The sequence below is a fragment of the Arvicanthis niloticus genome, unplaced genomic scaffold, assembly GCF_011762505.2.
Source record: "Arvicanthis niloticus isolate mArvNil1 unplaced genomic scaffold, mArvNil1.pat.X pat_scaffold_433_arrow_ctg1, whole genome shotgun sequence".
NCBI classification, from domain to species: domain Eukaryota; kingdom Metazoa; phylum Chordata; class Mammalia; order Rodentia; family Muridae; genus Arvicanthis; species Arvicanthis niloticus.
In genome coordinates, this window is record NW_023046072.1 from 34,727 (window position 1) to 59,373 (window position 24,647).

At 34.4% G+C, this 24,647-nt stretch overlaps 3 protein-coding genes across 3 annotated transcripts; 2 read left to right on the forward strand and 1 right to left on the reverse strand.

The window, feature by feature from the left end:
* Positions 1 to 846: 846 nt before the first annotated feature.
* On the forward strand, positions 847 to 4,251 carry LOC117702087 (olfactory receptor 8G17-like). Its single transcript, XM_034493406.2, has 2 exons — positions 847 to 999; positions 2,912 to 4,251. The coding sequence occupies exon 2, from the start codon at positions 2,928 to 2,930 to the stop codon at positions 3,861 to 3,863; it is 936 nt and encodes a 311-aa protein (XP_034349297.1). The 5' UTR covers positions 847 to 999; positions 2,912 to 2,927; the 3' UTR covers positions 3,864 to 4,251.
* Positions 4,252 to 12,414: 8,163 nt separating this feature from the next.
* On the forward strand, positions 12,415 to 13,963 carry LOC117702091 (olfactory receptor 10D1B-like). The gene has a single exon (XM_034493410.2). It carries the CDS (start codon positions 12,786 to 12,788, stop codon positions 13,716 to 13,718), a length of 933 nt encoding a protein of 310 aa, XP_034349301.1. The 5' UTR covers positions 12,415 to 12,785; the 3' UTR covers positions 13,719 to 13,963.
* Positions 13,964 to 15,149: 1,186 nt separating this feature from the next.
* Positions 15,150 to 21,932, reverse strand: LOC117702092 (olfactory receptor 8D1-like). Its single transcript, XM_076706370.1, has 2 exons — positions 21,712 to 21,932; positions 15,150 to 19,385 (listed from the first exon to the last, which is right to left on the reverse strand). The coding sequence occupies exon 2, from the start codon at positions 19,370 to 19,372 to the stop codon at positions 18,446 to 18,448; it is 927 nt and encodes a 308-aa protein (XP_076562485.1). The 5' UTR covers positions 19,373 to 19,385; positions 21,712 to 21,932; the 3' UTR covers positions 15,150 to 18,445.
* Between the last annotated feature and the right edge of the window lie 2,715 nt (positions 21,933 to 24,647).

The window sequence follows — 24,647 nt, forward strand, 5'->3', positions numbered from 1 at the left end:
TATGCTGCAATGCAGTGTGAGCTTTAAGGAACCCCACATGTTTTGTTTCTTATTCCATGGAAACTTTCATAATTGTCTTAGGTATCAAAACATCAGGCAATTATGATGGAGACCAGGAAAGAAGCATGAAATGCTATGGTTCAGGAATCAAACATGGCTTAGCTCACCGTCAAATTTTGTGGTTGAAACTTCAGTACATAATTTCCCAAGTCCACTAAGTGAGGTGCTTTTACTTGCTTGAGAAAATAAACATTGTACTTAAGAAAATACATCAGAACCCGACAAACAATCAATCAGTGTTGATCATTCAGTAAAATCACATCTACATGGAACAGTTAATATCATGTTACTGAGTTATAATTTTCCCTTGTATATACTGTATTAACATTGCTTTTAGAGTCCCTTACTGGAAGGATACATAAAGTGACTGAATGTTTATACTGTCCTATTCATTAAATTCTGCTGTAAATAGCAATGTGCATTTTAGATAGCTGAAGAATCCCCTGAGATATTTGTAGAATTGAAGTGAAAGTGTTAAAGCGTTGCCCCACGTAAAGAATTTAACATGCCAGAAGGCAGTAGAATTTGTCAAGAAGCTTCCAGTATGAGGTTAATCTATCAGGCAAGTTGGCAAACAAAAGAATGATCTCATTTCTATTTCTAAGCTTCAAATGTTTTAATCTTGATGAAGAGTGTAGGAAACTTAAGTTTAATTGGTCCCGCAGAGCAATGAATGACTAAGTCATGAGAAACCCCAAAGGCATCTGAAAAAAATGATAGAGGGGGCAGTGAAGACAGCATACAGATCCCATGAACATCATTGTACAAACATCAAATCTCAGATCTTGAGCATGAGAAACCCCGAACTCCTCCAAGTACAAAAGTCTTGGGTTTCCGTTAGAACACGGTAGAAAGTCTGATGTGATATACAGTGGCAAGTACTTCCAGTTCCAGTGTTCTTGCTGGGATTAAGTTGGACATCATAAGAAGGACATCACAGTTAAGTTCAATTTCAGCAGGAACTGGTGAGACACTGTCTCAGAGAACCCAGGGCCTAGGATATAGCTCAGCCATGAAGCTGTAACCTAGTAAACTTAGACATTGGGTCTAATTCTCAGGATGGAGAAGAAGTACACCTGGGTTCGGGCATAAAAAGTGTTTCTATGTATGTTATTGTTTTCTAATGATACGTTACTGCATATTCACTTGACTACATGGCATGTAAAAGCAGGATCTAAACATTCAGTTATTTTTAAAAGTTTTATTTTTCTGAAAAACAGTTTTAATTAAGAATAGTACAGATATATTTTCTTAGGTACATGATTTTGTGTAAAAATAAATTATACTTTCTCATAAACAGGTGAATGTGGCCATCTATGTTGTGTGACATTTGATTTCCTCATCTTTTATTTTAACCTAAATGTTATAAGGATATAATAGTGTCCACTTGTGGATGAATCTACATTTTTGATCGACATTGTTTAATGTTTTTCTTATAATTGTCATTTACTTAACAGTTTTGATGAAAACTATGTTCAAATTAGTTTCTTGTTTTTCTTACACAAGAGAAATTACAAGATTATATTTTTTCACTTAAACATTACATATTAGATAGATAATTTGTTAATATTTTTTTCTCAAGGTAAACAATTTTTTATTGTTTTATAAAAATAATCACAATTTTTTGTATTTATTATCATTTAATTTTAATCCAGTTTAGAAAGATTTCAAAACTAATTTAATATACAAATGTCTAGGAACCAGAATATATTAATGTGTTATATTGTAAAATTTATTACCATTATTTATTGTCAGTACATTAGCACTTTTACAGTTCTACTGGCTAATGACCTAAACTTAATTTCCTTCAATTGTCATTTAATGAATGAATAAGTTATCAGGAAACTCCAGAAATTTCCCATTTTGTTTTGTTGTTTCTTGGTCCCCTGCTGGCCTTAACTGCTCTGTTTTCTTTTACTGTCTTTCATTTTCCCAACTTAGAAAATTTTAATTTCAGGTAATTCAGTTTTTTTTCTTTGAAAAGAAATCACAATTTGCAATTGGTATATGAGTGAAACTAAGGTCCCCCTCCATCTGCTCTTTCTAGTCTCTCTCATACAAATCTCTCCCACCCATTTTCCCTACCTTTCTTCTCATTCAAATCTTTCACTTTTTGGTTAACATTGCCGCAAGATATTTTATATGATGTGGGGCTATCATGAAAAGTATTGATTTCTTGATTTCGTTCTCAGTAAACTTAATATTGGGTCCTCTCACTATGCTGACAGTGTAGGAGTTACACAGAAGAATTTTTGGAGTCACTTATATATACTATAATATCATCTTCAAAACAAGTTAAATCAATTCTAATTCTTTATCAAAGCTCACTTTGTGAAATACTTAATACATATACTCACTATGTAACAGAACAATGAAACATATTGGTAATTCTTTGCTTTCTGTTTCTGTTCCTCTGATTTTGACATTCTCTACTCACAAAAGTTGAAGGAGCAAGAAGAATATTTAAAACAATAAAATTCTTATTCTGGAAAGTTTGTCAGTAATAGTCATTTGATTGATATGTCTCTGCCATGTATGTATTAGCCTTATTTTCTCAGTTGTATCTTTTCTCTTAAATGACAATGTTTAGAAATACTATTTACAAATACTAGGTTCAAAGGTTTGACACATTGAAATTCAGTACAAAAGTACTTGACACTACAAACATAAATAAAATATTTTCTTTAAAATATCATTAATTTTGAAATTCATATTTAGAAAATATTGAAGTGAGACAAGTTCCACATGGTGAAGATGGAACAGCAAGAAGTGATTATATAGAATTTAAGGTGGTACCTTCTTTCAAAAGAAGAGCAACTGTCCCTCAAAAGTCCAAATCTTTTTCTTTCAGATTCTGACCAGAGAGCATGGAAAAAGGCAATCATTCCACAGTGACCAAATTCTTCCTCTCTGGCTTAACAGACCAACCAGAACTGCAGCTGCCCCTGTTCCTCCTCTTCCTTGGAATCTACCTGCTCACAGCACTGGGGAACCTGGGCATGATCATCCTGATCCTGCTCAGCTCCCACCTGCACACCCCCATGTACTTCTTCCTCAGCAGTCTGTCCTTCATTGACTTCTGCCAATCTACTGTCATCACCCCCAAAATGCTGGTGAATTTTGTGATGGAGAAGAACGACATCTCCTACCCTGAGTGCATAACTCAACTTTACTTCTTTCTCCTTTTTGCTATTTCAGAATGTTACATGCTGGCTGCAATGGCATATGATCGCTATGTTGCCATCTGTAGCCCCTTGCTTTACAGTATCATCATGTCTCAACATCAGTGCCTTTCTCTTGTTTTAGGAGTTTATATTATAGGCATAATTTGTGCATCAGCTCATGTAGGGTGCATATTTAGGGTTGATTTCTGCAGATTTGATTTGATCAACCATTATTTCTGTGATCTTATTTCCATCCTTGAGCTCTCATGCTCTAATATTTTTGTGAATGAGTTGATGATACTAATTTTTAGTGGAATAAATATTATTGCCCCAACCCTGACCATCCTCAGTTCTTATGTTTTCATTATTATCAGCATTCTACGCATTAAATCCACTGAGGGCAGATCCAAAGCCTTCAGCACCTGCAGCTCCCACATCTCAGCTGTTGCTGTCTTTTTTGGTTCTGCTGCATTTATGTATCTGAACCCATCCTCTTCCAGTTCTATGGATGAGGGAAAAGTGTCTTCTGTATTTTACACCATCATTGTGCCCATGCTCAACCCCGTGATCTACAGTCTGAGGAATAAGGATGTCAATATTGCTCTGAAGAAACTGATAGAAAGAAGATTATTTTTCTGACAAATATTTTTGAAATTTATCATAGGCCTTAGTTTGTTTCTACTGGATAGTATGAATTAAATATCTGTAAATTTATTCAGTCTATGTAATTCTTCTTTATGAGATTCTACGATATTTTCCCTTGTTTTACTACTTTTATTTTTCTCAATATCTCACCTCATATCTTTATTTCCAGAGTCATGGTCATACTCTAAATATATGGAATGTATTTGCTACTAGGCCTTGATAATTTTCTTGATTTTTATTTTCTTCAATTATATTTCATATGACATCCAATATGTAACCATCATACCATTTCTTATTAACAGTTCTTTGTTTCATTCAGCATTTTTGTTTTCTTTAAATTCATTAAACATACATTTAATAAGTTCTTCAAGACTGTGTTAGACAGCTGGTATCTCTTCTTTATTAGTAGAAAATTATTATAAATGTTAGCCTTTAGATTTTTTTCTGAAATAAATCATAACACAAGTATGAAAACACTGTTTATTACTTATTTTATTATTTTACTTTTGAGTTTGCTTAAGTATGTTTGTATGTTAATGTTATTGTGTACACAAATGTGGATTAATGTATACATGTATTAGTAGGTCAGAGGGCAAGCACAGGTATTGTTCCATAGAAGCTGTCTGTCTTGTTTTTGTTAACAACAGTACCACCTTTTCACTGGCCACAGCCTAAAAGATATATACACACAAAGTCTGCACCTCCCAGTGTTCTCGTCCAAGTCCCGGGGTTAGGGACCTGAAGAAAACATAAACTTTTGTGTATACCTGCACAAACTTCTGAAGACCTATATTAAAACTTGCTAATACCATTGGGTTAATTTATTGATAAGAAGGTGATCTTTGCCCTACTGAACTGACACTACTTCTGATATTCCAATTTCATATTCACACTGATAGGTCCCAAGTCTGAACATTAAGCCCCACCTGGCTGCTCAAAAACCTGACAACTTCAAGTAATAGCAGACATCCCAACAACACAACCAAGGTGAGACAAATAAATGTCCATACCAAGTGATACTATCAAGAGTCTAACTCCAGATGCCCGTGTCTCATACCAAATTCACAAACAGCACACAGACAAAAGAGAAAAACAAGACACTTTATCTATATAACTGTAATGTACATGACAATATAAATAGAAATTATAAATATGGTCAATTAATTCAAATAGGATATTAATACTGGGATATGGACTAGGAAAAGAGTTAAGAAAATAAGTAAAATATTAAGGACACAAAAGGTAATTTAACTTATTAATATAAAATATAGAATTTCTGAAGAAAACCCCAATGGAATAAAATGTAAAATACAAAGTTAAACCAAATAAAACATTAAATAGAGAGCCATACCAGCAAAATAAATCAAATACAAGAGTGAATATCAGGGTTTGACGACAAAATGGAATAAAAACTTAACTCAAGAAAACAATAAATCTAATAAAACTTAAAAACAGAGTCATAGGACACTACAAAAGCATGGGATCTATGGGGAAATAAGAGGAAACCCAGATAAAGGCACAGAAAATAATTTGCTAAAAACATTAAAACATTAAAGGGCCATTTCTGAATATAAGACTGAAATCCAGTCTTTTTTTTTTTTCAATAGAGAGACGCTAGGTATATCAATCAAGTTCCAGACAGGCTTTATACTCAATAATTGTTGGCCAACACAAAATAAAATCAGCAATTTTGTATTTTTTGCTTTGTTTTGATTTATTTTTCAGAGAGAAGAGGGTGAAAACTTGAATTTCAGTGAGCAGTAGGGGAGAAAGAGCTATGGGAAGGGAAGAATATGATCAAAATATAGTGTACAAAAAATGCTTTTTAAAACATTTTGAAAAAAAATATCAAGAAATTTTAAGAAGAGGAACAAGCAGAAAGAATGGAAATTATCTGTGTGAGGTAACACATATAAAAATTTTTCTTAAATCTAGGAAAGAAAATGGTCATGAAGGGGCAAGAGGAATATGGGAGACTAAAAAGAGAAAACCAAAGAGGAGTCCCCCTTCTAATGTAATTCTGAAAACACTAAACCTACAGAACAAAGTAAAAGTATTAAATGTCACAAGGAAGACTAGATTATATATAAAGGTAGATACATTTGAATATGAGCCATATTTTCCAAAATGATCATCTCATTAGATGATTAAGAAGCATTTGACATAATCAAACATATTTCCATGGTTAAAGTCATGGAAAAATTGAGGAGTACAGCGTACATATCCCAACATAATAAAAAAATAATATAGAAGCCTACAGCCAACATTAACTTGAATGGAGAAAATTCAAATTATTTTATTAAAGTCCTCAATAAAACAAAGGTGTCCACTCTTTTTCCTCTTGTTAAATATATATATTTAAGTCTTAGCTTAAGAAGTGATATGGATGTAGAGGTAAATGAGATAAAATAAAGGAAGAAATCAAAGTATCCTTGTTTGCATATGATATTATATATGATATTTTAGGTAGGAGAACCTAAAGGCACCACCAGAAAATACATATAGCTGATAAAACATGTATCAAAATATAAGAATATAAAATCAACACACAAAGACCTGTAGACTCTCTATATACAAAGAAAAAAAGAAGAAAGAAACAAGGAAAGAAAGGAAGGAAGGAAGGAAGGAAGGAAGGAAGAAAGAAGAAGGAAAGAACAAGAGAAAGAAAATAAATCATGGAAAAAATATTTTTCACAAGACTGTCCAAAGTAAAATATATTGGGATAAATTAAAGTAAATGAAAAATTTCTTCAATGCAACTTTGACATCAAGTGAAAAAAAATCAAAGAAGATATCAAACATTGAAGACCACCAATACTTTTGTAGAGTTAATATTGTGGAATTGGCTTTCTTCCTATCAAAAATGTCTACTGATTTAATACAATCTTTCCCTTCATCAAATCTGAAAAAAATACTTTTCAGTAATCACAAATACCCAGGATACCCAAAACAATTCTGAACAAAAAAAAATGGGGTAATGAATTGGAGGCATCTACCTTCTAAATTTCAAGTCGGTTTTAGTGTTTTATTAAACAGTAGGAACCCTAACTAAGAGTTACCATCCAGATCTTGATTGTAAGACCTTATTGCTGAAGATACCACATACTTGAGTCATAGCATATGGAGAAGTTATGTTGGAACCAACCTGGAAGTGTCAACCCTACTGGCTTGCTTTCTTACTATCTAATGGTTCTACGCATTCTAGTATAGAAGAAAAATCAAGTCTTGCTTAGTTATAATCCTTGATTTTCCTAGAAACTTTTTTCTAATGTTGGATTAGTGACACATATGTTATGGGAGTTCTTAAATCTATGCTCTTCTCTCCAAGATAAAAGTCATTCCCAGTACCATTAACTGAGTTACAAACCGTGGCTGAGTAGATCATAAGCTGTAGAGTTGAACCTACTACTAATCACAAAAATAACATAATGCTAGATATGAAATGATGGACTAGTCTTCTTTACTACTGTAATTCTTTTGTTTATACATACATATAATAATAACTTAATCCATCGCTATTATATAATTTTTGAACAATATATAATCTGTTAGATCATTAAGATATGAAATATAGAAGCTGTGGAGATCATGCAGTAGATAAGAGTGCTTCCTGCAGGGCTCTGAGTAAACACTGTAATGTCAGTGGCTAGGTGAGATATTAAGCTTCAGTGCTTAGTTTTCCTCATCAACTAAATGAGCTGCTTTTTAATTCCATGAGAAAATAGTCATGGTACTTGAGAAAATAGTTCCATACTTTACACATGCTCAATCAGTATTAACCTTTAAACAAGATAAAATGTCTACATGGAAAAGTTTATATGCACATTACTGACTTACAATTTTCTTTTGTGTATATTGTACTAACAATGTTTTTAAAGTGTCTTACTGGGAGGATCCATTAAGTGACTGAATGTTTCCATCCTATTGATTAAATTCAGTTATAAATGGCAATGTGCATTTTAGATAGCTAAAGAATCCCCCAAAATGTTGGTAGAATTGAAAAGAAGGTGTTGGAGAGTTGCCCCAAAACTTTAACATGACAAACAGGCAGTAGAAGTTGTCAAGAGGCTATCAGTCTAAGGCTAGTCTGTAAGGCAGGCTGGCACACTAGAAAGAAGATCTTTGCATTGCTATTTCCATGCTTCTTTTGTTTTAATCTGAATGAGGAATGTAGTAAACTTAAGTCTAATTGGTCCCCTAGGGCTACCAACAACTAAATCATGAAAAATGCCCAAGGGCATCTGAAAGAAATGATGGAGGGGGCAGGGATGGTGTTCAAGACTTGATAGCATGCACATGTTAGGAACAGCATTGTACAAACACCAAATCTTAGAGCCTGAGGCTGGGAAACCCTGAACTGAATTCCCAAGTACCAAAGAAGACTTAAGTTTCCTTTAGCACATAATAGAAAATTCCATGCTGTGCAAAGTGGCAAGTACCTCTAGTTCCAGTGTTCTTGCTGCAATTGGCTTGGACAGCATCAGTGAGAGCATCATAGTAAGTTCAAGGTCAGGATGAACTGATGAGATACTATCTCAGTCAACCTAGGGCCTGGGATATAGCTCAGCCATAAAGCAGTAACCTAGCAAGCTTACACATTGCGTCTAATCCTCTGCATTGAGAATAAGTGCACCTGAGTTCTAGCAGGAAAAGTCTTTCTATATATGCTTTTCATTTTTCTATTAACACTTTACTACATATTCACTGAATACTTGACATCTGAAAGTAAGAAGTTTCTAAATACTCAGCTATTTTCAAAAGCATTATTTTTCTGAAAATGGTTTTAATTAAGCTATGAATCTATATAATTATAAATTATCCTTTATCGCTCGTAAGCAGGTGAAAGTGGTGATCTATGTTCTGTGATATTTGGTCTTTTCATCTTGCGTTTTAACTTAAATGATATCGTGTAGAATAGTGTCCAATTGTGATTCAATTAGCAATTATATTGATTAACATTGCCGAATGCTTTCCTTTTTCTTTTCTTTTCTTGGATATTTTATTTACATTTCAGATGTTATCTCCTTTCCCCATGTTTTCTCATAACTATTTGCCATTTACTCAACAGTTTTAATGAAAAATGTATTCAAAAATGTTTCCTGTTTTCCTCAAGCTAGAGAAATACCTGAGTATTTTTTGTTTGCATTTAAAAATTATATATACTATTCTTTTGTAAGAATTAATATATCTATTTTGTCTCTTAATCTGTGCATCTATAAGATGTGTGTGTGTGTGCGTGTGTGTGTGTGTCTGGTGTGTTGACTTTAGAGATCAACTTGAGTAGATTTTCTCTGTCTGTTTTGTGGGTTATGTGGACTGAATTTATGTCTGCTGTCTAGGAAGCAACTGCCTTTATGCCCTGAGCAACCTGGCTTGTAAGTCTCTATGTCTTAATGCATTGGTTCTCAGTCTTCCTAATGCTACAAACTTATAATACAGTTCCTCATGTTGTGCTGACCACACCCGTAAAAGCATATCACTGCTACTTCCTAACTGTAATTCATAACTGCAGTGGTATGAATCATAATGTAAATATCTGAGATGCAGGATATCTCATATGCAATCCTCATAGTGGTTGCAACCTATAGGTTGAGAAAAGTGTCTTAAAATGTGTATGATCCTTTTGTTATAACTGAAAACAATTTAATTTTAACATCATGCTTTGTTTCTTTATATAACAAAGTCTGGATATTTTCTACATATTGTTTTAATATTTTCTGATCTTACTGTTCTTCTAATTCTATTTTTTTATATAGGATTTTCTGTGGGATTTTTAGAGACCTATTTTCAAAGGTGAAAATTATTAGGTTTTTCAACACATCCCCTCCCATTTGATTTTCTTTCTTTTGCTAAACGTTTAGGACTGTCAATTTCATATTAAATGTATCTATTTTTAAGTATTCATTGTATTTTCAATGTCAATTTTTTGTCTTAAGTTTTTATACGTGTTTTGGTTGAGACAGATTATCTCTCTAGTCATTTCAAATATCCATCTCATTATCCATACCTCGTGGAACATTATAATAAATGTTGTAATATTAAAAATAATATCTGTATAATCTCAGATCTAATGTATGGGAATTTATGGCATTTTCTTATTTGCTTTTTAGATTTGCACTCAATATACTTCATGTCTTATTTCGACTCTGTACTGTGTTGAAATTTTTCAGACGGTACTGATTTGGGTTTGGTTTCTTGTGTTAATCAAAACAGCTAGTAGCAGTCAATCATACCTGTTTTTCTTCATAGGCAATGTTTCTAGAACTACTGATAAAGCCTTACAGAGCTCTTTATTGTTGTGTCACCAAAACTCCACTGAAGGCTGAACATGAGACAAGTGGTCTGAATTCTTCAAATCTCTGTCATAATCCTTACTTACATTCTAGGAATTTATACCTAGAAGCAAGCCCAGTCTTTGTTTGCTTCCATAATTTTCTTGTTTATAGAAATATATACTCTACCAACACACACACACACACACACACACACACACACACACACACACACAGAAAAAGAGAGGTAGAGACAGACAGACAGACAGAGACAGAAAGAGAAAGAGACAGAGACAAAGACAAAGAGACATAGAGACAGAGATAGACAGAGAAAGAAAGAGACAGAACCATAGTCAGAAAGAAGAAAAAGAAATATGAGGACAGGACAATGTAAGGAGACCTTGTCCAAAAGGTTTTATTTTAAAAAAATAATTTTATTTTTATACATATTCACTTTACATCTTGCTCACTGCCCCCCTCCCTGTCATCCCAAACCCACAGTCCTTCTCCCATACCCCTTCCCTTCTGCTCTGAGTCGGTGGGGGCCTCCTGAGTATCCATCCCTGACACCGGCACTTTAAGTTTCTATGAGGCTAGGCGACTCCTCTCCCACTGAAGCCAGACAACACAGCCCAGCTAGAAGAACACATCCCACAGACAGGCAACAGCTATTGGGATAGATCCTGCTCCAGTTATTCAAGAACTGCATGAACGTCAAGCTGCACATCTGCTATCTATGAAGGTAGGCCTAGGTCCAGCTCTAGTACATTCTTTGGTTCAGATCCTGAGAGCCCCATGAATTTTGGCTAGTTGACCCTGGTGGTCTTCCTGCTGAGTCTCTATCCACTTTAGGCCCAGAAATGCTTCCTCCTATTCTTCCTAAAGATCCCCTAAGCTCCATCCACTGTTTGTCTGTGAGTACCTGCATCTGTCTGAGTCAGCTGCTGGGTGAGGTCTCTCAGAGAACATGCTCCTGTCTGCAAACGAAACAGAGTATTATTAATAATGTCAGGGATTGGTGTTTGCCCATGGGATGGAAGTTGGGCCAGTTATTGGTTGGCCATTCTCTCACTCTGTACTCTATCCCTGTGTGCATTTTTTTAGATCAGATGAACTTTGGGCTGAAAGTTTAGTGAGTGTGTTGGTATCTCTATCATTCCACGGATTATTGCTGTTGTACAGGAGGTAGCTCCTTCAGGTTCATATCCAATGTTGTGAGTCAAATCTAAGATCACTGCCATGGATTCTTGGGCTCCTCCCTTGTCACCCAAAAAAGTCTTATCTACAAATTTTGTTTCGTATGCTGTTTATACATTTTTCCAAATTATAAGAGTTGTAGGCACAGCTGGAATGAAGCAGAAAGAGAGAGGAAAGGAAGCGAGTACAGAAGGAATTACTGGGAAAGATACTAAGGGAATAAAAGCATTCTATTCTTTTTCTATAGACACTTATCTAATGCATTAGAAAATATGGGTTACTTTATATACTCTAGATTGATTGTCCCAATCAGGACACAATCCTATAGTTTATTTACTTATTTCTTATATTTATTTGAAATTATAACAATTAGATAATTTTTTCCTTTTCCTTGGCAAATTCTTCGCATATATACTCTCCTTGTTCTTTTTAAAATTCATGGCCTTATTTTTCATTATTTGTTGTTACATATATATATATATATATATATATATATATATATATATATACATATATTCCTAAATAAAACCTGCTCATTATGTCTAATTTTATTTGTGTGTTTGTTTTTAAGGCATATCATTTGGTGTTGGATAAACAATTGATGTACTCTGCTCTGGGGATGACTGTTCCTCCCACGTGTGTCCTAGTTATGACAGAAACTGAACATAACAGATTTCAGTCCTATAATGTTAACTCACTTTCTACACCAAACAAGAGAGCAAAGAGGAAGAAGCAGAATCTCTCTTATGAATGGAGTGTTGTATGGATGTTGAACTCTTTTTCTATGTTTGCTTTCTTTTGTTTCTCAAAGTCCTTAATAAATTTTATTCTGGCTATAATCTTAATTATAATCTTTAGCATGTCAAGATCAACATGAGTAAATTTCAAATCAAGGTTGGACTTTTGTACAACTCAGCAAAAATTAAAAGTCCTCAGTTAAACTAATACACTTTATTGTTTTTATTTTTTTCTCAATGTAGATCTGCTCCTGTAACATAAGGATGTTTGTTAAACAAACAAACAAATAAACAAACAACATATACATGAGGGAAATTTTCATTTTAAATGTGCTGCGCCAACCCTGACCAGCAGGAATTAAGACACGGAACAACTGGTTCCTTCTCACAGCAGTTTACTCAGGATGGTTAGCAGTTGGTGGTCAAGATGGCGAGTCTGCGATCCCTTCCCGGGCGCAGCTTATAAACCCTGCCAGGAGCCCATGAATTTATGCCAGGTATCATCTCTCCATAGGCTCGTGACGCTTGCGTAAGATCAGGCCACCTTGAAGCACAGCCTTCACACCTAATAAGGACTTGTTTATCACTCGGCCCTCAGGTGGCCATCTCCATCTTGGGGCGAGGTTCTTATGGCACCTAACACATTTTGACTTCATTAGTCATGTCTTGGTGATCTCTATTCTGGTTTAAAATCAGCCATTCTCAAAGCTATGAGGAATCTTTCAGTAGTGACTCAGTTTATCCTGCTGGGCATCCCACACACAGAGGGTGTGGAGACCATGCTCTTTGTCCTGTTTTTGTCTTTCTACATCTTCACCCTAGTTGGGAACTTGCTCATACTCCTCACAATTGTCTCCTCCACTCGCCTTCACACCCCTATGTACTTCTTCCTGTGCCAGCTGTCAGTGTGTGACATATTTTTCCCTTCTGTGAGCTCTCCCAAGATGCTATTCTACCTCTCAGGAAATAGCAGAGCCATCTCCTATGCAGGCTGTGTGTGCCAGCTCTTCTTCTACCATTTTCTTGGTTGTACTGAGTGTTTCCTGTACACAGTGATGGCTTATGACCGTTTTATTGCCATATGCTTTCCTCTAAGATACTCAATAATCATGAACCACAAAATGTGTGCCATCCTGGCCACGGGGACATCAATTTTTGGCTGTATTCAGGCTACTTTTCTGACGACTCTCACCTTCCAGTTGCCCTACTGTGGTCCCAATGAGGTGGACTACTACTTCTGTGATATCCCTGTGATGCTCAAGCTGGCTTGTGCAGACACGTCAGCCCTGGAGATGGTTGGGCTCATCAGTGTGGGCCTGATGCCCCTCAGCTGCTTCCTCCTCATCCTCACCTCCTACAGCTTCATCCTTTGCTCCATTCTGCAGATCCGCTCTACTGAGGGGCGGCATAGAGCCTTTTCTACCTGCAGTGCCCATCTCATGGCCATCCTTCTTGCCTTTATGCCAGTGGTCCTTATATACCTCCAGCCCACCCCCAATCCCTGGCTTAATGCAGCTGTTCAGGTCTTGAATAACTTGGTGACACCTATGCTGAATCCTTTGATATATAGCCTAAGAAATAAGGAAGTAAAATGTTCTCTAAAGAAAATGTTACAGCAAGGGCCTATGCTATCCAAAAAGTGATAGAGAGGGGCTTAGATCCTAATACTTTAATACTATAGTGTCTTCAAATGCCTTTCCTTTCTGTGCAATAGATAGCACAGATGTCACCACTGCTTTTGGAATCTTAATGATTAAGAACAAACAACTAATGATAAACTAATAAATTATTTTATCAGCAAAGTGTATCTCTTTCCAATTATCAGAATATCTGGAAATTTCCTTGGCTGACTTATGCTCTTATCTCTACTATTGTACCTTTCCTTCTTACTTACTACTTCATCAACACAATCTTTTTTTGGTTTTTTCCATAAACATCTAAAATAAATGACATTTCACTTCAAAGTCTTGGAATTCTTGATAGAAATCGAAGAATTTCAATCACATGGCATTGTTATGTATTTGTGATTTCTGAAACATAACTGAAAAATCATGAATTATAACTAAGATATACTGGAAAACTTATATCTAGATGGGTAACAATTGTGTTCTTATGGATGAAACAGAGTACTTATATCTTCAGTCACCTATGAAGATGTAAGTGTTGGTCATACAGCAAGAGTGGTGAAACAGAATTTATAGGTAGTAGATGAGGAAACTTTGTGAATGGCAGGCAGATTCAGTTGGTTTTAATTTCTAAAAAAATTTAAATTTGGGTATGGAATTGTCAGCACATATAAATGCCTAAGTCTAAGCTGCAATTCATTTGTCATTTCAGACACTTTCCTTACACCGAAACTGTCATTTCTATGTCCTCCTGTAGATTTCCTTTTTTCTTGTGTGCATCAATGATATACAGGTAGAATCACTGTCTTATGTATCTCTCTCTCTTTCTCTCTCTCTCATCTATCTATCTATCTATCTATCTATCTATCTATCTATCTATCTATCTTTCTATCTTTCTATCATCTATCTATTTACAGACAGTATGTATTTGTGTGTAGGTGTATATGTGTGAGAATGTCTGTATCTTTGTGAGTATGTGCACTCTATGTATGTTCATATGCCTTTTTTGTCCAGAAGATAATCTCAAATTGTTTTGAGCTAGAGTTACAGGACATGCCTAAAGTAGATTCTGGGATCTGAGCCATAGTCTCTACTTCATTACTTTTAAAATTATATTTATATTCCTTGTCTTTAAAAGAGTATTTATTATCTGTGGGTATAAGGAAAACTATTAAGATTGTAGCTAAGTATTTTGGTGGTGTAGTAAAGTGGCAGTTGCAAGTTTTCTTCCAAGATGCATGACATCACTAGCTCTATGTAAAAACAGTTAATGAAAACTAGATGGCATGAATTAGAAAGAGAATAAGTATGAGCATATAGAAGGGTTTGCAGGGAGAAAAGGGGGCAGAATGATGTAATTATAATCACAAAATGAAAGATAACTTCAAAAAGCATTCATTAAAAGAAGAAATATGATATAAGCAGTGTTTTATATTTACTGAACAAATAAACATCAGTGGAGTGATTGTTCACTTGAAGGGATGGTGTAAGAGGGAACAAAAATACTGATTAATGAAGTGTTAGGGAACCAGTACTGACAGTAGGTAGATCACTGAGATGGCAAGATCCTGTCGAAGGCGGTCTTGTCCTAAATGCCTCCTCTAAGCCCAATATTATATAGCTTGATTTTGTACTATGTACAGAAAACACGAGATGTATTTAGTAGGTAAAGAAGTGATTTAGTTTACTGCATTGTCCCAATTTATGAGAATTATATTTTCCTTAATAACTAAAGTATAATAATAATTTCACTTAAAAATATCCTTCAAATTTTTACTAAAATTTCATTTATAAACTTAGATGAAGGCTTTGTGATACACTAAGCCTTTAAGCTAGATCTCAAATTTGGAGCTTTTCTCAAGTACCTATATTCTCTGAATTTTTGTAAAAATAAGAATTCTTCCAAAAAATTTCTAATCCAAATTTAATTTATCTGTTAATACATAACAGACTCTTCTGGTTATTGGTAAACAATTTATTCATTAATGCAGAAGAATAAATATTAATGAATCTGATTCATAACAAATCATAGTAATAGTCAATAGTTGGCAGAGGCATGTTGGGGTTTTTGAGTATAACCCTCCCTGATTCAATTATTAACCAATGTTATCAATATTAACACTACTGATACAAAAAATAAATGATTATTGAGCACATGAGAACACATTTTGTATATTTTATCATTGGAAGAAGCAAATTCAAAAGGCATAAAATAGGCATACATTAAAATAGATAATATCAAAATAATAGTATAAAATCAAATTTTGTCTTTAAATTACACCAAATGGCTCTTATCTGTAAATGTTAAAAACTTTAAATTTATCTCATTCAGAAGCACATTGGCTGTTTGATGAATGACTAAGGGCTCACTTAACATAGTACAAGAATTTCAACTAGGTATTCGTTTAAATTATATATGTGTATATATTGCCATTATGGAACTGATAACAACTATAATTGTAATAGACAAAGATATCTTGATGATCACCAATAACTAAGTGACTATATTGTCATAAATCCATAATACAATAGAATTCAAAATAATAAAAATAGATATATACATAATATTTGAATGATTACGTTGATAAAGAAAACATAAGCACATATTGATAAAATATGAAATAATACAAATGCCCATCTCCAGTTTACTGTGACTATGTAAATATCAGCTATTGTGTATGGGCAGAGGTCAAAAGAAGAGTCAAGAAACACAATCAATTGCCATTTTGACAGCAGTAACAGTACCAAAATTTGTAAGTGTATCAAAAGTAATGTTTTTTTCTTAAATAGGTTCAGTTTCATGTGCTTCAACTTCCCCTGGATAAATTTATGTGTATGATGTTTTCCTAAGTAAAAAGTAAGTGGCAAGAAACATAAAAATTATTATGGGGATTCTGTTAGTGTTTTGTCAAATTTGTAAATCATTTTAAAAACTAGTATCTTTAAATGTTGATACATTCTATTCAAGTATTAAGGTTTTTTGTTTGTTGCTTATTTAAGTGTATTTGAGAATTTTCTTCAGATAAATTCTTCACTTTTTTTTGTTCAGTACATGCACATATATTCTGTATACCTCATTACGGGGTTTATGTCTTGTAGCTACATATATTTCCCACTGAATTCTGAGTATTAATTTATCTCCCAATACCTCACTGAAGTTTTATGTTATTTTTATTGCTAATTCTCTAGGAATTTAGGAGTAAGCTACTATATTGTCTGCAATTAAAAATAAATATTTTCTTTCCTCATTTTTATACTCTCAGGGGATTTATTATACTGTAGCTAATTGAACAACAATTTATACTTAATAATAATCACGAAGAGGTGGGTGTACACTTCTTTATCATTATCTTAGTATAAGGAACTATCAACTCATGAGAGTCAGGACCTAATGGAAATTGAGAATCTTGAATAATCTGAATAGAACAACCATATTAAGTTACATTGCACAAAAGCTACACAATGAAACTGCCCATCTTCAACTGTTTTTTTCCTGAGTTGCTGTTGATTTTCTTGTGCATTTGTCTTGTTCTCTCAAATATTAATGAATGGACCTACAGATGAGTTGCATATTTATAAATATTCAGTATCAGTGAACAGCCTAATTGCAGGTTTTCATTTTAAAAATATACAGTTCATACTTTGACTATTTCTTACACGTTTTATGCATCTTGCATTTTTCTTCTTTAAATTCCAGCCTCTCTTATCTCTGTCCTACCCATGTCTAGTCCTTTTTTTCCTAACAATATCATTTCACATTATCCATACATTTTTCTGCCCCCTGGTTATGTCCAGTAACATTTGCATCCTTGGGGTTAGAACTATGTGTTGGAGTTTCATGGTCACTGTGCTGATACTACTGAAGATAGTGACTCCCCTAATCCCAGATTCTATCAGTAGTCTTCAGATCAGTTCTGTGGCAGGAAATACTAAGATTTATTTTCTAAATAGTCATAATTCCAAGCTGTCATCTATTTTGTTTAGTTTCTTAGGCAAAAGAGGTTCTCAAGACTAATTAGAGAAGTTTCCAGTTACAATGAACAGTGGTAAATAGAGAGTAATGGCTACCTTAAATGCTGGGGAAAAGTGATAGACAAGGCCTGAAGCCTAATTAAGTCATTTGTACTACTATCCCCTTTAAGGCTCAAAAAAACATTACAGATGGGGGTTAAGGAGGGAGAATAAGACCTAGAAGATAGGGAGAAAGGAAGCAAAATTATATCATCTAAATATAACAGTCATCACAATCTTGAATTAAAGAAGCTGAGCTTACTTCTGTTGAGCCTGTTATATACAGCCGCTCACCATTGTTTCTGGATCTTGAAAGGGTGTATGAGACCACACACCTTACTGCTGAACTCCAAACATAGAATGGTTTCAATAATCGACTCTGAATAGTAGGATGAAAAGATTCAGATTAAAGAAAATCTGCCACGTCATTCCTTTTATGTAACAGAAAAAGTTCAGTTTTCCTGTCAAAGCAATGATATGATATTTACAAAATATTTTCTGTTTTGCTGGAAAACTGAATCACTCTATGTGGTAAGGCATTTTAAAAATATGGAAATTAGATATAGCCCCATGGTATAGTTCTTGCCTAAAACACGAAATGCTCTGAGATTAATCTCAGTACCACAAGCATAGATATGCTGAATATTTCAAAAGAGAAAGAAAAATTAATGGAGAGAATATATTTGCATTAGAAAAATTCACTTCTACCATGTATCATATGTTGAATATAAGACTTATCTCCCTGCCACAAATCCGCCCAATGCTTTCTTTACGTCTTTGTTCCTCAAACTATATATCAATGGGTTCAGCATGGGGATCACTGTGGTATAGAACACAGAAGACACCTTTTCTTGCTCTAGAGAGTTACTTGAAGGAGGCTTGAAATACATGAATGTGATCGAGCCAAAGAAAATCCCCACAGCCATGAGATGAGAGCTGCAGGTTCCAAATGCTTTGGACCTGCCCTTTGATGACTTTATGTGCAAGATGCTGCAGAAGATGAAGACATAGGAGATGACAACAGCTAGGGTGGGTACCAAGGTGTTGAATCCTGCAATGATAAATAGAAGAAGTTCATTCAGCTTTGTGTCAGAGCAGGAGAGGTTTAGGAGGGGAAGAACATCACAAAAGTAATGGCTTATGATGTGAGATTTACAGAAGCTCAGATTCATCATAGCACTTGTGTGTGCTAAGGCAGACATAAAGCCTAAAATGAAAGCAACCAGAACTAGCAGTGAGCAGAGTCTAGAGGACATGATCACATTATACAGCAATGGTCTGCAGATAGCCACATAGCGATCATATGCCATGGCAGTCAGAAGGTAACCCTCAGCCACCACAAAGATTACAAAGAAAAAGAGCTGGGCCATGCACTCTGAATAGACAATCACATTTTTCTTTCCAAGGAAGTTCACTAGCATCTTGGGTGTAATGACAGTGGAATAGCAGAGATCAACAAAGGACAAGCTGCTGAGGAAATAGTACATGGGAGTGTGCAGCAGTGGGCTGACTGTGATGAGCAGGATCATGCCTAGGTTGCCCACTGCAGTCACCACATAGATGCCCAAGAACAGAATGAAGAGGGGCAGCAGGAGCTCAGGCTGTTGTGTTAATCCCACCAAGACGAACACAACTGCTGCAGAATGATTCCCAGTGCCCATTCTTTGATGATTTCTGTGGAAATAGAAAATCAGAGTTTAGTTTACTGTCATACTACAATGGACATGCCTGATTTCATACAAAAACACAATATATATTTGTGGAAGACCTTTACTCCTCTTCCAAATAAAACTAAAGGTTCAAACAGAGCTTACAAAACTACCATTGTAATATTTTCATCTCCTGTCAAAGGACAGAAATATATCTTTTTCAAATGTCTCTCTTGTGAAATTTGATCACAAAATAAAATGTTTCCTTACTGACTTAGAAAGATTCAATCTTCTTTATGTAACAGCAAAGTTAATTTTGCCCTAAGGAAAGGAAGAAGCATGTGCAGTCAGACGAATAGCAGAAATTCTGTGTGTGTTTGCTCATCCATTTAAAACACAACTCAAGGATCCCAGACAGGATTGATGTGGCTTTGATAGCAGTTTTGGCCATATACATTATAGTATCAATCTAGGTTTCATTGTTCAACTCTTTCTCAAAAAACAAAACAAGCTATGTGAAACAATCCAACAAAATTTCAACAACATAAGTCAAGAAAGTAAAAAGAGGAAAAGACTGTGGAAGATTCTAGATCTGTTTCTCTATTTTCTTTACATATGGTAATCTTCAAAATTCCTACAAACAAGAAAATGGTAAAGTCTCAAGTCCACTGCTTTGCAAATACTTTTGGTTCTTCAGTCTCCATCTGGAGGAAAGGTGGAGATGTACATGTGTAAAAAGCATTCAGTCACTACAAAAAGAAAACGGTCTCTCATTGAACAACCCCTAGATCCCTGCTGTGTTCATAAACGCTGCTAAATAGCTGTTTCTACAGTGATGAAACTCAACCTTCTGTTCTACACTTGCTTACCCCAAGTTTCACAAGGAGAGTTTGCTCCATTTCAATTATAGTCAAAATGGTCACTTGTGTAGTATCCTCAATAGGATTAAAACAGCGGGAGAGCAATTCCAGCAGCGAGTACATTATCTCAGAATTTTATATAATTTCTAGAAAATTAGTTTTGAGGAAACCATAGAAAAAGGAAAATAAGTATTTCTGGCTTTAACAGATCTTATCAAATTGATATTAAATACTTGGGAAAATATGAAAGAATATTCCTTCGAAGCACTCTTTAAGAAAAAGAAGCCCTTATGTGAATAGATTTGAGTTATATTTCTTAGACTGTGGTCTCAAGATGATCTACGAGGACAAAGAACAAATCCACAAATTTTCACTAATGATTTCAATGAGTGTTTTTTTTTTTATTATTCTCATTGAGAGAGTGAACATGAGGGTATTGAAATGAAGTAATACTCCAGCTGCAAATAAAGTGGTCAAACTTCATAACCTCGGGATTTTACATATATCTTGGTTAAGAAGAAGAAAAAATAAATTAAAAGGCTGAAATTGTGGATAGTCTCAGCATCAATAAAGGCTTCATTTCAAAGGTTGACTTTATTTCTGGTAAGTTTGACACTTTGGACAAGTCATTTAGTGAGGTTTAATGTGAACCAAGAATGAGAATACAACATTTTAAGAATTGCTTTGACCAACCAAACCACTGATACTAATCAATATGTAATATACATTTAAAAACTTGAATATTGTCATACAGTGTAGAGATGTGAAAAATATCTGAGCTTGGAATAAGAAGTATAGATTTCTACATTTCCTTTTCATCCCAACCACTTCACCTTTGCAGATGAAAATATAGTAACACTTGAGAATATGTGCTTTTCACACATGTTCTAACTTCCGAATTTTGAAGTGAAATTGAAAGTAGCAAGCACTATTCTCCAGCCTGAGAGAAATTGTGACATTGACTCTATCCCATAGAGTGTTTCAGTCTAGTGCTTGTAAGCCAGGAGTAAACTTAGAAGATTAATGATTTATCTTCTCATGGTCTAAAATTATTCCTTCAAGATAAATAAGAAAGCTGAAATTTCTGTTTACCAAAGAATGATATATTTAAGGTTGGTTTATCCCTTGCTCTATTTCTTTTGGAGATGTGTGTCAGTTAATTGGCAAGATACAGAAGCCTGTTAAATACATCCTACAGAAAAGTTTTAGGAAATAAAATACTTCAGAGTCATGGATTCCTACTGAGATTCTCTGTTCCACAGCTGGTTAAATTTGGACTGTAAACCATCCTTTTAGATTATGCAACCCAGTCTTAAAAAAAGAACAGCAAAAAATGATATAAAAATAGACAGGAGATATTAGCTGCTGGAGAGTATACTGAACCAATACTGCCATGTAAAACTGAGATGTTACATGTGCATGAACATGATGGTTATCCCAACTGTTCTTCTATGACATATATTGTTGTCATAAATGATACTAGGCACTTACCTAAGTTCTGCACATAAAACGAAGTTCTTATAAATTGCTTGGTTTCTTTTTAATGTAACAGATAACTATTATTACATTCAAAGAAATACCTCCCAATTCTTACACACATGTGTCAAACACTGAATTAAAACTTTTGGCTCAAGTGATTTACCAATATTCATCTAATAGAGGAAACTCCATGTCCTAAGATCACCTCTAACTTCCAAGAACATATAATCATGAGTGTGTTGTGATACAACTTGTATGTGATGCTCTTGAGTCTTGGGATTTATTATGAAACAAAACAATAATAAATTTACAAATTCCCTGTAGTGCCCAGCGTTTAATAACAGCCTGTAGGAATGTCTTCTGGGCCTCACATAACCATCTGTCCCAAGAGTAATGATGAAAGAAAGTACTTGCTATGTATTTACAAGTCATCCATCAGGATACAAATTAAGTTACATAGCAGTTACTTTTTAAACTACATTTTATTGATTTTTTTATTTACAGAAAATAATTTTATTTTGCTCAGCTTTAGGCAACTTAAAATTCAAAAAAAGAAAAAGAAAAAAAATTGTTTACATTTTTCCCGAGGCCTTTGAGAGAGGTTTCCATCCCCTCTGGGTTTTATACTTGTTCTGACTCTTCTACTTCCAGGATATTTTTTTAATATTGTCTTTTATGTAGTATAAACAAACAGATCACAGATATGGTTTTCTAAGGTATGGGGAATTTTCACTCTTAAATATCTTTTTATATGTTGGGAAATGATTAAATTTAACCATATTGTACATATACTTTTTCCATTTACATTCTTTTGTTATTAATTAATTAAATGATGCTTCCACTCCCAGTCCCCTTTACAAAGAATCCCTCCCTCTAACCCTCTTCCCCTTCTCTGAGAGGGTGCTCCCCACTAGGTATCTCCCCTCTCTGGAACAACAAATGTCAGCTAGATTAGGCACATCCCCTCCTACTGAGGCTGTCAAGGCAACCATGAAGACTGAGCTGCCTAACTGCTAACTATATGCTGGGGATCTCAGTTTTTTCTGTTTCTCCCTATTACAAATAAAGCTTCTACCTAAGCGTGTACCCTTAGGGTATGGTAGATTATCTTTATAGTATATGACCAGGAGTGGTATAGCTGGGTATTCAGGTAGAATTTTTCTAGTTTTCTAAGAAACACCCAGATTAATTTCAAGAGTTGATGTACAAGTTTGCAATCTCAACACCAGTAGAGGAGTGATTCCCATTTGAAACATCCTCCCTAGAATGACCTGTCCCTTGAATTTTTGATCTTAGGCATTCTAATTGGTATAAGATGTCATCTCATGGGTCATTTTGATTTTCATTTGCCTGATGATTCAGGATGTTGAACATTTTTAAGTACTTTTTAGACATTTGAGATTCCTGTTAAGAATTCTCTGTTTATCTCTATACACCATTTTTATAATTGGGTTACTTAGTTTGTTGGAGTTTAATGTGTTGAGATCTTTACATGTTTTGGTTATCATCCCTCTGTTGATTGTATGGGTAATTAAGATAATTTCCTAATCTGTAATCTGATGTTTTGTCTTGTGGACAATGTCCTTTGCCTTACAAAAGCCTTTTAGTTTCATGAAGTCTGATTTGTTAATTTTTGTTCTTAGGGCTTAAGAACATTGGTGTTCTGTTTAGGAAATTGTCTCCTGTGTCAAGGCATTCAAAGCTATTTCCCAATTTCTTGACAATTAGATTTAATGTGTCAGGGTTTATGTTGAAGCCCTTTATCTACTTAGACTTTTTACAGGGTGTTAAATATAGATTTATTTGCATTTTTCTACATGAAGACATCCAGTTAGACCAGTACCATTTATAAAAGATGCTTTCTTTTTTCCAATGTATGGTTTTGGCTTCTTTGTCAAAAATCAAGAGCCTTTTGTGTAAGGGTTTATTTCTGTCTGTTTTATTTTGTTGCATTGATCAACTTGTCTGTCTCTGTACAATATCAGTTTTTAATTACTATTCCTCTATAGTATAGCTTGAGGTCAGGGATGGTGAGTCCTCCACAGAGGTTTTGTTGTTGTTGTTGTTGTTTTGGGTTTTTTGGTTTTGTAGTTGTTGTTTTGTTTTGTTTTATTATGTTATTGTTCAGGATTGTTTTGACTACCCTTATGAAGCTCAGAATTTCTATTTCAAAGTATATAAAAATATCAAAAGGGGATTTCACTAAATCCTTGGATTGAACTTCACAGGATTGCTATTTTCACTGTGTTAATACTAGCAATCATTGATACAAGTCTTTTTCATCTTCTGAAGTCTTCTGTTTCTTTCTTCATGAACTTGAAGTTCTTGGCATGAGGTGTTTTACTTGCTTAGTTAGAGTAATATCAGTATATTTTATACTCTCTATGGCTATTGTAAATACTGTTGTTTCCCTAATTTCTTTCTTGGTACTTTTATCCTTTGTATAAAGGAGAGCTACTAATTTCTTTGAGTTGATTTTAGATCAAGCCAACTTTGCTGAAGTTGTGGATCAGCTGCAGAAGTTCTCTAGTACAATTTTGCAGGTCACTACCATATCATCTGAAATAGCGATAGTTTCCCTTCCTTTTTTTTCCAACTTGTATTCTCCTCGATTTCCTTTAGATGCCTTACTGTTCTAGCTGGAACTTCAAGTACTGTATTGCATAGATATGGAGCAATTGTCAACCTGCTTTGCCTCTGATTTTAGTGGCATTGCTTTAAGTTTTTCTCCATTTAATTTGATGTTAGTTATTGGCTTCCTATACATGAATTTTGTTGTTTAGGCATGTGCCTTGAATCCCTGATCTCTCCAAGACTTTTAACATGAAGGTATGTTGGATATTATCAAAGGCTTTTTCAGCATCAAATGAGATAATCCCATGTTTTTTGTCTTTCAGCTTGTTTATATAGTGGATTACGTTGAAGGAATTTTATATGTTATACCATCC